Source organism: Saccoglossus kowalevskii, chromosome 16 (genome assembly GCF_978046115.1).
Source record: "Saccoglossus kowalevskii chromosome 16, keSacKowa6.1, whole genome shotgun sequence".
NCBI classification, from domain to species: Eukaryota; Metazoa; Hemichordata; class Enteropneusta; family Harrimaniidae; genus Saccoglossus; species Saccoglossus kowalevskii.
Genome location: NC_140656.1, coordinates 1,196,616 through 1,209,650, shown reverse-complemented (window position 1 = coordinate 1,209,650; position 13,035 = coordinate 1,196,616). Strand labels below are relative to the sequence as shown.

The following is a 13,035-nucleotide window of genomic DNA, read 5'->3' as shown; positions in this document are numbered from 1 at the left end:
AGTGAAAACTAATGAGGTCTGCGCAATGTAACAGAAAATCTATGTTTCCAAGTTTAATTGAAATGTGATTAGAACCAAAAAATTATGAATTATTATGCTTATTAGGGAATTAATATGAACAGATTTTTACCCCAAACTAATTAGGTTTGTGCATTGTCGTAGAGCATCTTTGTACTAAGTTTCATTGAAATGGAATTATTAATACTTTAGATATTAGTGTGAAAGCTTAAAATTGGTTAATTATGCAAATTAGGTAATTAATATGTACAGATTTTAACCCACAATTATCCAGGTCTGTCTATTGTCCTACAGCATCCATGTACATTCAATGATATGTGATGTTTAGTACCTGAGATATCAGTGTGAAAGTTGGTTAATTAAGCAAATTAGGTGATTAATATGCACTAATATTTACCGGAAACTAATTGGGTCTGCATAATTCTAGATTCATTGAAATGTGATGATTGGTACTTTAGATATCAGTAGAAAAGCTGAAAATTAATTATGCAAATTAGTTAATTAATATGCACAATTATTTGCCCTAAAACTAATCAGGTCTCTGCATAGTCCTAAAGGATCTATGTACCAAGTTTCATTGAAATGCGATGATTAGTACTTGAGATACCCGTGGAAAAGCTGAAAATTAACTAATTATGCAAATTAGGTGATTAATATGCACAAATATTTATCGGAAACAATCAATCTCTGCATAGTCCTTGAGTATGTAAGTACCAAGTTCCATTGAAATGTAATGCTCACTACTTATATCAAATGCTGAAAATTAATTAATTATGCAAATTAGGTAATTAATATGTACTGATAATACCATAAAAACTATCAGGTCTGTGCAGTGTCATATGACATCTATGTACCAAGTTTCATTGAAATGTGATGATTAGTACTTGAGATATCAGTGGAAAAACCAAAAATTGACTAATCATTATGCAAATTAGGTAATTAGTATCCACGGATTATTACCAAAAACTAATCAAAACCTAGCATTAGTTTAGAGCATGTATGTACAAAGTTTCATCAAAATCCAATGAGTGGTTGTTTAGATATCAGTGGAACAATCATAGCTAAAAATCAGCTAATTATCATGCAAATTAGGTAATTAATATGCACGGATTTTTACCAAAAACTAATCAAATTTGCGCATATGTTCAGAGCATCTATGTACTAAGTTTCATCAAAATCCAATGAGTGGTTCTCTAGATAACAGTGGAACAGTCATAGAACAGCTAAAAATCAGCTAATTATCATGCAAATTAGGTAATTAACGAGCATGGATTTTTACCAAAACCTAATCAAATCTGCGCATTGGCCCAGAGCATCTATGCACCAAGTTTCATCAAAAACCGATGTATGGTTCTTGAGATAGCAGTGGAACAGTCGGACACACATACACACACACACACAGACACACTAACTGCAAAGACTCCCATTATGTGCTTCGCACATGGGAGTCAAAAATGAATTAATTTTATTTTTTTCGCCCTCCTCAAATAAATTGCCCTATAAAAAAATTGAGAAACAAGGAGTAAAAAAAGTCTGGCCTAACTATGGTAACAGTGCACAATTTGAATCTCCATTGTCAATGGATGACAGATTTAACAAACTAAGGGGTGATCTCATATTCAAACATGAGGGTCAAACCTACGAAAACCCAAACCGCCCTAAACCGCCCGTACAAAACCCAGTTTTGCGGTTCGTAAGTTTAAACAATAGACAGTGCGGTTCAGGACGACCGCACGAATTTGCATAAAAACTGCGGTTCGAACCGATCTCATTCACACCTCATTCAAGCTGTTGTTTATTTTTAAGATTGACAGAGTTTACATTGCTTTTTGAAGACTAGATAGTTGTCTCTAAAATGTGTCGATTTATTGGTGTACAGTAGTCATTTTACCGTGTGCCTTGCCTAAAAAAACACTCTTGTATATCGGTGAACAGCGTGCTGAATAAATTGTTTTGTTTTGATAAACTGTTACGCCCGAGTCGCAAGTTGAGCAGAGGACGTGAATCGGACTTTTCATTGGGCTGGACAATTGATATGTGTCTCTGACAGCTAATAAGTATCAAAAGACGAACATTTGTTGATACAAAGTTGCACTTGAGACTTACGCTACTGCGTTTAAGCCTTTACTACTGTTGCGCGTTCAATTTTCAAACAGTTCATTCAGGAGTGCGGCATCGCAAAATCCGGAAAAACAAATGCAGCGTACGCCATGAAAATTTATTTTGATTTGCTGCACATCGGTTATTTGCAGTTTTTCTTATTCAATTTCCAGTGACACGAAGTATCAAAACAGTAAATTAAATTAAATGGACTCGCGCTGATTATTTACGGCTATTCATCTGCAGACGAGACTGCTTATAAAAAACGAACTCCGACCTCTGAAAATACCTTATTCATAGAGTGCCTTGTACCTAAGACCGTCGCCCAAGGCGACACAGTGCACGTTGCGATATCGCAATCGATGCATGCTGGGTGACAAGGGGGAATTCTGATTGAGGTAACCAAAGATGGCTGCGTTGAGTGCATGATTTTCTGTGGTGTTTAAAACAATATCTCGCTGCCTACTTCGCCCACAGTCCCTCAAGGCACTGTGCTTCGATGTATTTTCTAAAATAATCGTTTATTTTTAATTAACCGGGGGTTCGAAATGTGTGCATTTTGTCACAAAAAAGTAAGATATCGGCAGCGGTAAATACCTGTGTTATGGTGGTCGTAGCGCCGGAGTCGTAGCATTAGCCCCGACTTTAGTTTTGACACAGTGATAGAGGGACTGTGGTTTTCAGATGCCTTCGTAGAAAACAATGTTGCCATTATCGATTTAATACTTTCATCATATTTTGATAACTCGCAGTCTCACAGACTTTACAAACTTAACCAAAAAATGTGTTCTATGAATTTATGAACTGACATGGACACAAAACTGACCGTACTTGTTGCGGACAAAATGTACAAGTTCGCTCCATGGATAAACATATTTTACTGACTATGCCAAATATATATATAACTTAAGTAATTTATCCTAAGAAGCTGCTCATTAAAATTCTAGTGCATCTTTTCCCTGTTCTGTTTCAAACATTAATTTACCATATATATCACAATAGAGAGGGTTTATGGTATCACTTGATTCACATTTAATGACAAAATATAACAAACCATCACGTCTGTAATTAATTCCAGATAAATTGAATAACAATAACAATTGTATTGACTTGTACCAAAATGTAAGTTGTGGGAAACTGATTATTATTACCAATCACAGAAATAAATGAATATAATTTTCATCACACTTATAAATGACATGATGTAAATAGATTTGTGAAACAAATGCAAGTTTGTTTTTATTAGCATTTACATGTACAAGTATTGCAAAGAAAAAAAAAATCGCTGCTCTAATTCTTAACACTTCACCATAGTATACATCTTATTTTTTTTCCTACTGAAACCAGGCTGAAACAGTATTGTAAGAAAAACCTAGGTTTCCCTAGGTCTGTCTTCTTTGTTCTCTGTTGTTTGTTTTCAGTGGGGGCGTTAATGGGCAGTTAATCCGGAGGTTAGGTTCAAACCTACTACTAATTTGCATATTTTAGGTCTAGTAGGTCTGAATAGGGCAGGTCGGGTAAACCCAGGTTAACCCAGGTTTGACCCAGGTGTTTGAATATGAGATCACCCCTAAGCTGCCAACCAGGTAAAAAATAATTACTGTAAAATCTGTATTAGAAGCCGCGACTTCTATTGAAATGGTACAATGCAACAGAGGGGATGTGGCTTCTATTAGAGCATCTACACATATGAGAAATGATGAATTTTTGGTTCTCAATTGTTCAAAAAGAATGGGTGCGACTTCTATTAGAGATGCGGCTTCTAATACAGATTTTACTGTACTGTCAATGAACAATAACACAATCTGACCTCTAAATTGAGTTGTACCCCAGTTCCATCCTTTCAATGATAACTCTACTTCATCCAAGGACAAGTCATAGTTTTTTCTAATGTAATCAGATAGTCTCTCATAATCCTAAATAAAGACAAAATTTAGTAATAATGTTATACATTTCATTGAATATATCAATGACACTACACGGGCGTGTAATTACAGGAAGATATTCTGTATGATGTTGTTTGATGCATCTACATGTATTTGGTATTGATGTACTATGAGGTTATTATGAGGATACAGCAAATTATGCAGGAAGGCAGTACAGTGATCATATCAACCAACACATAGCGTAGCATACTTTGCAGTATTATCATGATAACCATACATCTTTTCCTAAATGTAGTAATAATTTAGTGAAATGCCTGACTGTCGCATACGACTTATGTACCACTTGCGTGTCACTGAGAATGTTCTAGAACCGTACTGTGTCTGGGTGGAATATTCTAGATTTTGTTTAGAAACTGGTTGAATAGGTAATAGAACACTGTAGGAGGCAATAGAAGGTAATGGAACATTCTAGAAATTGGTAGTAAGTTCCAGACTCATTATGTATGCTGATGTAATGGTCTATTTATAGATAGTGTGGGTATATATAGGAGAGTTGTTCAGCACTGAGTTCAGATCGGAGATCTCATTGAATTGTATTGGAGTTTAAGTATCTAGTTATTGGAGTAGTGGAGTTTTACCGCGTTATTGTACCGGTACTTGATGTTTGCAGAGTATAATAATACCAGTACCAGTTGAAACCTCATCTGTTGGCTCCGTGTTCGTATTTTATCATCGCTGCCAGGGAAGTCTTTCTGTTACTGTTGCCATTTTGGTATTTGAACCATCATACCTGTACTGTACCAATTACGGTAATATTACGTTGCGTGTATTCATGTTGCATTCACTGACGTGAAGTAATTGTCATACACATTCTAATATGTCTGTAACACTTTCCAACACTGTTTTTTTAAACAGACAAATTCTATAGTATTCAGTGTCAGATTTAAAATTTTTAATTTTTGTAAATGTAATTTGTCTTTTCTTGGATTGTACATGTGTGAAATAACTTGTCTAATATTCAGACATGATCTAGCATGTTAAACATTACAGTAAATAACCAAGAGGTTATAACAAATACTGTAGTTGCACATCATATAATTATCCATTGATTACAAGAATACTGTATAAGATGCAATGAAGACAATACAGTGGAAGTATTGAATGTTATACTTCTTATTCTTACCATGGAGGTAAAAAGAGAAGGAGTCACAGCCAAGCTTAGATCAAAGGTACCAGGATGGTCACCGCTGTTTGTACATAGATCAGGGAGTTTATTTGCCGAAGGGATCAAGGAGTGAAGATTACCATGTATTAGCATACTATGGGCGCCTTCGTGACAATTCTAGTAAAATTCTTATAAACAAATATGGCGACGATCGATAACGCGCACGAGTTTGACTACGATGCTGAAACTGCTATATCCTTAAATTCAGAAGATGTAAACGAAATCGAAGAGCATATTACAGACGAAGAACATTGACACACTGTCATAGGAAGTAGGGCATACACGGGATATAAACTTCAAAAAGTGTCATTTCGAACCCTCAAAATTCAGTCTATGGTACAACGCAGTGCGGTCTATGTCATGCACCATTGCAAAGAACATTAAACGATCTTTATTTTGGACTAAAAATCAGTACTAGCCAGGTTTCGAAACATTACAATATTACCGATTCAAAAATACAACGAAAATTGTGCTGAAAAACGAAAAATTACATAAACTTAACAAGAAATTCTCCGATTTTCAAAATTCCAACTTTCCCGTTCTCAAAAACACGATTCCTCTACATATAAAAGATCTGCACATGCTTTATGTCCTTTGGCTTTTTACTGCAACACCGTAAAACAAGACCTTGGAGTGCGTACTGTACGCAGCTAAGCTTGAGAGAAATGACGCGTCGGCGACAATCCTGGGGTGAAAGGACAATAAGACAAAGGGAATTATGGGATTAAACTCTACTAAAACAAAAGAAGTTTAAGAGAATTATTTTGGCTGTGACTCCTTCTCTTTTTACCTCCATGTTCTTACTATCCTCCTTTTTATAAAACATCATTTTAATCTAACTGCTTTCAAATACAGTGTTCTCCACAAGGGCCCATCAAGCTATCGGCCGCCTAGTCACTCTCAACACCCGCCCACCAACGTACATCCAGCTGAAATTATTTGTAAAAAGCTTGCATTGTTCTTCCCAAGCCTAAACAAAAGAGTAGTTGCCCAATCCTTTATTTTGCTATTGTTTCAAGGGTCCAGACATGAACAATGACCACTGGAAGTCTGCAAGCAGTTATCAGGTGTATTCATGACAATGTGTCAATCGCCTTAATTCATTGTCGCCCGACATTGTTGCCACATATTGCTCACAATACGCAACTACAGTGGTTTCAATTTACAGCTGTATTTTTAATAATCATCTTCCGATCACGAAAGAAAGAAGTAAATATGAATGAAATGTATATGCACAGAAAATAAACAAATATAGTAGCAGATTGCATGTAAACTCGAACAAAATTTTAATTCTAGCCGTATTTACAACGATCGCTCGATTTTCATCGCGAAAACAGCATGGAGAAGGCAAACTGGTGACCTTTAGGCCTACCCCATTCAGCGACCGTCGACCACCCACCGCTGTTGGCTCTGTAACGATTTAGTATCTAAGTTGCATAGGGAAACAGGGCATTCTGGGTGTTCGTGTACTGAATTCCGAAAGCAGTAAAAAACATCAAACATGGCTGCCGGATTAGATTATCGCAAGTATTTGTAATTCAATTTTTTCAATTTATTGATTTTTTATGTTGAACCTTTTGAGAACATAACACATTATTTTATTTTGCCGATTGCTAGCATTTTTTCTTGAATTCCAAAACAACCCTGTGTGAAAACGCAATTTGTCGTAGCTGACAGTACATGTGTAAATGTATCATACTGTCCGTCGACACAGGTGAGTACTGATGCCACAAATAAAAATGTTACGGGTTTTCATTTGACAAATCGTCCGTTTTGGCTTCAAGACAAATCACTTTGTATATTTTCTACATTATAACTCAATTATGTTTTGTACAAGCTCTTCGTTACTCGAATAGAATTTCATGAACGCAGAATAATTTAAGAATGTATAAATCACCGATTTCAAACTTTGCATTTCGTAAATATTGATTGTAACATGTTTCAATTAAATTAAAAAAAGAATAGTAAATAACTTGTGTGTGTTGCAGTTCATGACATAAATGCTAGAATGTTGTATGTAAATGCATGCAAATTAATATGCAAAATTTATGCTAATTAGACCACCCACCAGCTATTTGGGATTGTGGAGAAAACTGAAATATGTCTACCATCTTGGAAATATCACATATCATTTCATATTAGAAATTTTCATTTTCTAAGACGGAGATAACGCATGCAATACCACAAATTTACAGCATGCTAATAGTGAAAGATAATAATGAAAACGACTGACCCCTTCCTTGAATCCATCATATCTAAATATGGATCCATTCTTCATTACTAATTTCAATTCATGCCCCCTTGCAGCTCTCAGCCATTTTGTTTTTTCCATGTCAGTTGCTTGCACTTGTTCTACAACACCAGTCTTCTTGTTCTTAAAAACAACACCTTGTTTGGATAGTTTAAGACGACCACCATTCTAAAAAGTAAATCAAAGAAAGGCATATTTAAAATTAATAATAATTAGATAATCAATATGTATGGTTTTCAACATTAAACTGATCACATCTGTGTATCACTTATTGAATTGAGAGAATTAATGTATATTATGGAAATTAGTTAATTTGTACATGTATGCTCAGATTTTAATCCAAATTATCCAGGGGTTTACATTGTCCCAGACACTTATATTCCAAGTATTGTTGGTTTTGAGATATAAGTGAAAAATAGGTTAATTATTATACAAAATTAATATGCATGAATTTCAGCCTTTTCCTAGAACAGTTTACAACGGTCACAGACCTATTAATTGTTTTTTAAAATTGAAACAATCCCCTCTATTGACAGATGTGATTAATATTAGCACTGAAAACTGTACGCTGTTCTTCAAGTCCCCTTGTTTTAAAGAGTATTTACATTTTTGTTATCTACATACATTTGATACAGCCATCCAGCTAAAGCAACTTTTTTGTTCATTTAATGTGGAATATAGTGTTCTCTCATATATTTTACCATATTTAACTGGGAAAGCACCCATGCCAGGGCAAACGCCCCCCAGTTGTGATACAATAAAGAGATTGAGGTCATGCCCGGGACATATGTCCAGGGGGTCTTTTTCTACACTTAAACATAACAGTTGACTTCCTTAGAAACGATTCAAGAAAATCTTACAGAGCTGTGAAGCTGGTGTCGCACTTGTTCGGCTTTAGCGTCAACGACAATGAAACCATTGCAACAACCCATACGTGGGAGATTGGTTGAAATCACATTGTTTCGGCTTTATAAAATATTCGCTTGCAGCTTGCGAATCTATAACTTGGGCCAGCAATTTTGTAATGTCACGCCAAAGACTGGCAACTTTTTTACCATCTTTCATCACAGCTATTGCATTTCTGTCTTGAAATTATTCTTCTGTCGTTGAAAAAAACAAATTCTTCCCATTTCAAGCCCAACATGATATCCATACACAGGGCTCAAAATTAACTGTTTTCCCTATTGTCCCAGAAGTTTTCCTAAAAATAAATTTTAATGGTCCCAAAGAGAGGATGAAAGGTCCCAACCAGGTTATAGGAAGCATGTATTACAACAACAATAAAGTTGAGTCAGAGTACAGTACTAATCGTCAGTTACAATAAACTCAAAATCAAAACAGATTCAAATGTGTCTTGTCTGATTTATTATTTTACATAACAAAAAGACACAGATCTCCAGAAGTTTGAAACTTCTACTTGTTCATAACCTACAATGTTTGGACCAAAGTGTCCTTGTTGTAGAGTAACCAGATTCATGAGGAAATCATATACACTACCGGTAATACCGGATTCTGCCATAAATTCGCCCATCCCAAAAAAGGTCCCAAAGTGAATTTCTAGTGGTCCTAGCCTAAATTTTTGTGCCCTGGGCAAACGAAACGATGTTCATTTCGAGGCATGATTTAGTGAGACATTCATTCAGCCGGAACTTGGTGAATGGTAACTTTGATGAATGTCTAAGTCTGGTAAGAAAGCAATGTTGAATTGACCTCTATGATGAAACACTAGTAGTGATGTTATTCTTAGCCAATCAGTAAAACGGATACTTAAGGGTAAACAAAAGCATTGTGCGAGTCATTTGCCGAGACCCCATTTTTCTTGTCTCTTTATTCTGATTACCTAGACAATGAATTAATAAAAATGCCAAACTGACAGACAGTGAAATCCGTGGAATAAATGCAAATAAGTCCAAACCTAATCCCACGTATTCATTACACTTTACGCTTATTTTTGTGATAAGATTAAATCGTTGTCCTCCCATGTTTACTTAGTAAACAAGTGACGCCATTTTACTGAGTGGTTTCGAAAACTTTGTTGCATTTCCCCAAAAAATATCCACTGCTGTATGTTTTTTTTTCGTCGATTGGGACGTTAAAGATACGAGTATTATCCAAGCGAATTTCCATGAAAAAAAATGTTCGTTTCAAATAGGTTTCCAGTCAAGTAGAAATACAAGAAATTACTTTTATGCAAATTTGCCGTTTTTGAGCCTTTCATTTTGGCACTACGCCAGACGTCTGACAGACACAGGATCAATATTTCCACAGAAGAATCTCATCTAGTGTATAGCATTATTTGATGAACTTATTAAAACGACAGAAATATAAAGTAGAACAAAAACACTTTTGATCCCATTTCAAGAAAACAAAAGCTCACATTGTACTGTCCAACCACGGTCCGATTCCCAGTCTGCTGACTAGTTTATAACATTAGACAGGATGTCTGCAACTTCAGTATGTTTTCCGTACGTCTGTTTTGAGTGAAAAAACTCAAAAAAGCCTATTTTTCGAGAGAAACACACGTACACTTCACTAGTTTGAGAAAAAAAAATATTTTCACACATTTCACACACAGAGCTAACTAAAAATATATAACATGTAGGTAGTCATCATCACTGTGAAATACAAGTTTTAATATAAGCGCCCACGAACCTGGGTCTCATCCTTAATTTAGTTCGCAGCAATATATACACATGCCAGATGACTGTGGATATACTAGTAGTATACTATACCAGGTTTCTTAGCCACAATCATTTCACAGTATATTAGAATACCAAAACTATTGACCATTTGTCATTGAATCTAGTACGTCCATGGTAAAATCGACTTTTTCGTTTGTCGAGACGAATGACGAAACCAAAGTGGTTGCAATCTCAAATCATACGTCAAATTAAAATTGCATTAACCAACGACGATGTTATACATATTTCGTTCAAGCCAGTTCAGGCGTCCACTGTTCACGATGCAACAATCTTAACCGATAAAGAAATATCGGTGGCTTTCCACATGTCATTGTGTTGATTTTACATCCGCCATGTTAAAGTTATCGGCGGCATGCAATGGCACATGATACATTATAGCCTAAAAATACACTACCTAGAGTCAGAAACTTACCATGGTGCCTTTAATTTCTTGTGCGATATCATTAAATTCTAAAGCTTCTGCCATATTCGTTTATCGGTGAAAAAATGACATGTAAAATAGCTGACCAACGCACTTCGAAAACAAATATGGCGGGAATCGTCGACAGCGCCGCCGGTGGCAGAATGTTGAATCTTTTTGTTTAACCGTGTAGCGGCACTCAGAGGGATACAAATGTCTAGAATTTATCACTTTCACAATGATTCTTTAATGGTTTTATTGAAATAAAAATAAATTTTATAAAGTACCGCTTTAAATGGCCGAAAATTGGGAAAATGAATAAACGAAAAAAACGCTCACTTGGCCGTTTCCCTGCGGGCGCTACAGCAAACTGTGACGTCATTTCTGAACCACACGTCAGTTACTCTATTCGTGTATATAAGTGTGCGTCTCTACTTTTCTGAAAAACCGCGAATACAAAATACTGTGGTAAGGTGATGTGCAGTTGACATCAACAATGACTTCGGAAACAAATCGAGAGGGGTTAGATTACCAGTGAAAAGACATCCACTTGCCATCTCAAGTATAAGGCAAATGCTGAAATATTGGACGATAATACATTAGTTCATGAAGCTTACCAGCTGGGCATACAGCTAGATGATGCAGGCGTACAAAATTGGGTAACAGGAATAAACAACATCCTGAACTTTCTAGACCTTGGTGACGCATGGACACAATGTAAACATAACAGCAATTACAGTCTACTTCATCCAATCTTAGACAGACTCATTAAACGTTTTAAAACAGTCGCTGAAAACAGCATGTATGATGACAATTAATCTAAAAATCATAAAAACAAACTTAGAACCTACAGATTACTGAAAAAGGATTACACCTATGACAAATATCTAACAGTAGTTAAAAATCCCAACCATCGGTCAGCCCTAACAAAACTACGTATAAGTGCCCATACCTTACTGATAGAAATGGGGAGGTACAAAAATATTGACATTAACCATAGAAAATGCAAAGTCTGTGATCTTGATGAAGTAGAAGACGAGAAACACTTTCTGCTAAAATGCTAACTACACCAAGAGGAGAGGATTAAACTGTTCACTGAACATAACTTATCCTCAGCTGGTGTAGCTGAGGAAGAAATCATGATACAAATTCTCACCTCTACCGACAACAAAGAAATCACTGACTATGCAAAATACATTTTTAACTGCTTTAACCGCACTGAAAAAACCACCAGCTGCCCCAAAATAATCACTCATTTTTACATTTCTTGTATTTTTTTTTTTTTACTTTTGTTCTGTTTTACTTATTGATGTAAATTTCTAATTATTTACTTTATTTTGTTACTTTTTTAGCTAGCTGTTGTTTATTTATTTAAACAACATTCTTTATTGTATTATTTTCAAGATCCCAATAAGGATACGAAATCAATAAAGTTATTTACTTACTTACTTACATAATGATGCTCTGAACATTATTATTATTACGTGTAAATACAGTGTCATCATATAAACCATAGACCTTAGAAAGAGACCTTAGGAAGAGAGGGACAGGCAACTGGATTATAAAACAAAGGATTTCATGACACCCGGCGTGCAACGTGGGTTACTACAGTTATAAACAAATGACCAAGCTAAGGAAGCCGTATGACGCCACTCACAATCAATCGGGCCCACAGTTTTGACACGTCTTTCGGTGCTTGTGCTCATTACATCGAATTTTTAATTTCAATATAAGATCTATTTGTTTGTACTGGTTATTAGTTGACACTTAATATATGTAGAGTTACAATTCTTTTTTTTTTCATCAGTATAAATTAACCACTCTGCTGATTTTATTTATATGCGGTGACAAATGGTTGACTAATACTTATCCTGCGACTGCCACATTTTCGCCCGTTTTCGGGAAAATAAAAACACTTGTTAGCATTATCATATTTTTCACTTAAATCATACTATTTTCAACGACACTCGCGTATTTTAGTTTTGCTAGTCTATATTTTAAAGTCATAATTCTGAAATTTTCGAACTGTCTGAAAGGCCGCCTGGACAGCAAGGACTCGTCAAGATTTTTTTAGATCGTTTTATTTTGGCTCCATTCCTTAAAAATAAATGCGTTTTACTTGAGTCGATCCATTTTCGAAGTAATTAGGGTATTTTAATTTGATGACTTGCTATACAAAAGTCGAAATTACGAATTTTCTAAACTGTTTGAAACCGTGAAAGTCAGCAGCTTGCACCGGAAATGGCTGACCCGGTTTTTTTTTAGGAGGGGGGGGCAAGGGGGGTAGCTGGTACGGTTTTACGGGAAATAAAAAGGGCTTTTCACAATTTACGAAGAAAAAAAAAACGTTTTTACAGTTTACAGTGTTAACAAATGAAACATTGAATGGTCCGAAGAGCTCTCCGACTCAAATTCTCCACCATTGCTGCGCCGTGTGAAGAGACGCATGCGCA

At 35.6% G+C, this 13,035-nt stretch overlaps 1 protein-coding gene across 1 annotated transcript in view; it reads right to left on the bottom strand.

Annotated features, from left to right (window-relative positions):
* LOC100378614 (FACT complex subunit SSRP1-like) overlaps positions 1–10,746 on the bottom strand; it is a 63,930-nt gene extending 53,184 nt beyond the window's left edge. Inside the window, exons 1-3 of the mRNA XM_085491572.1 lie at positions 10,595–10,746; positions 7,463–7,648; positions 3,929–4,034 (exon numbers count right to left, since the gene is read on the bottom strand). Of these exons, the coding sequence (XP_085347698.1) occupies positions 3,929–4,034; positions 7,463–7,648; positions 10,595–10,648 (346 nt within the window). The 5' untranslated portion in view covers positions 10,649–10,746. The remainder of the gene's footprint in view (positions 1–3,928; positions 4,035–7,462; positions 7,649–10,594) is intronic.
* Between the last annotated feature and the right edge of the window lie 2,289 nt (positions 10,747–13,035).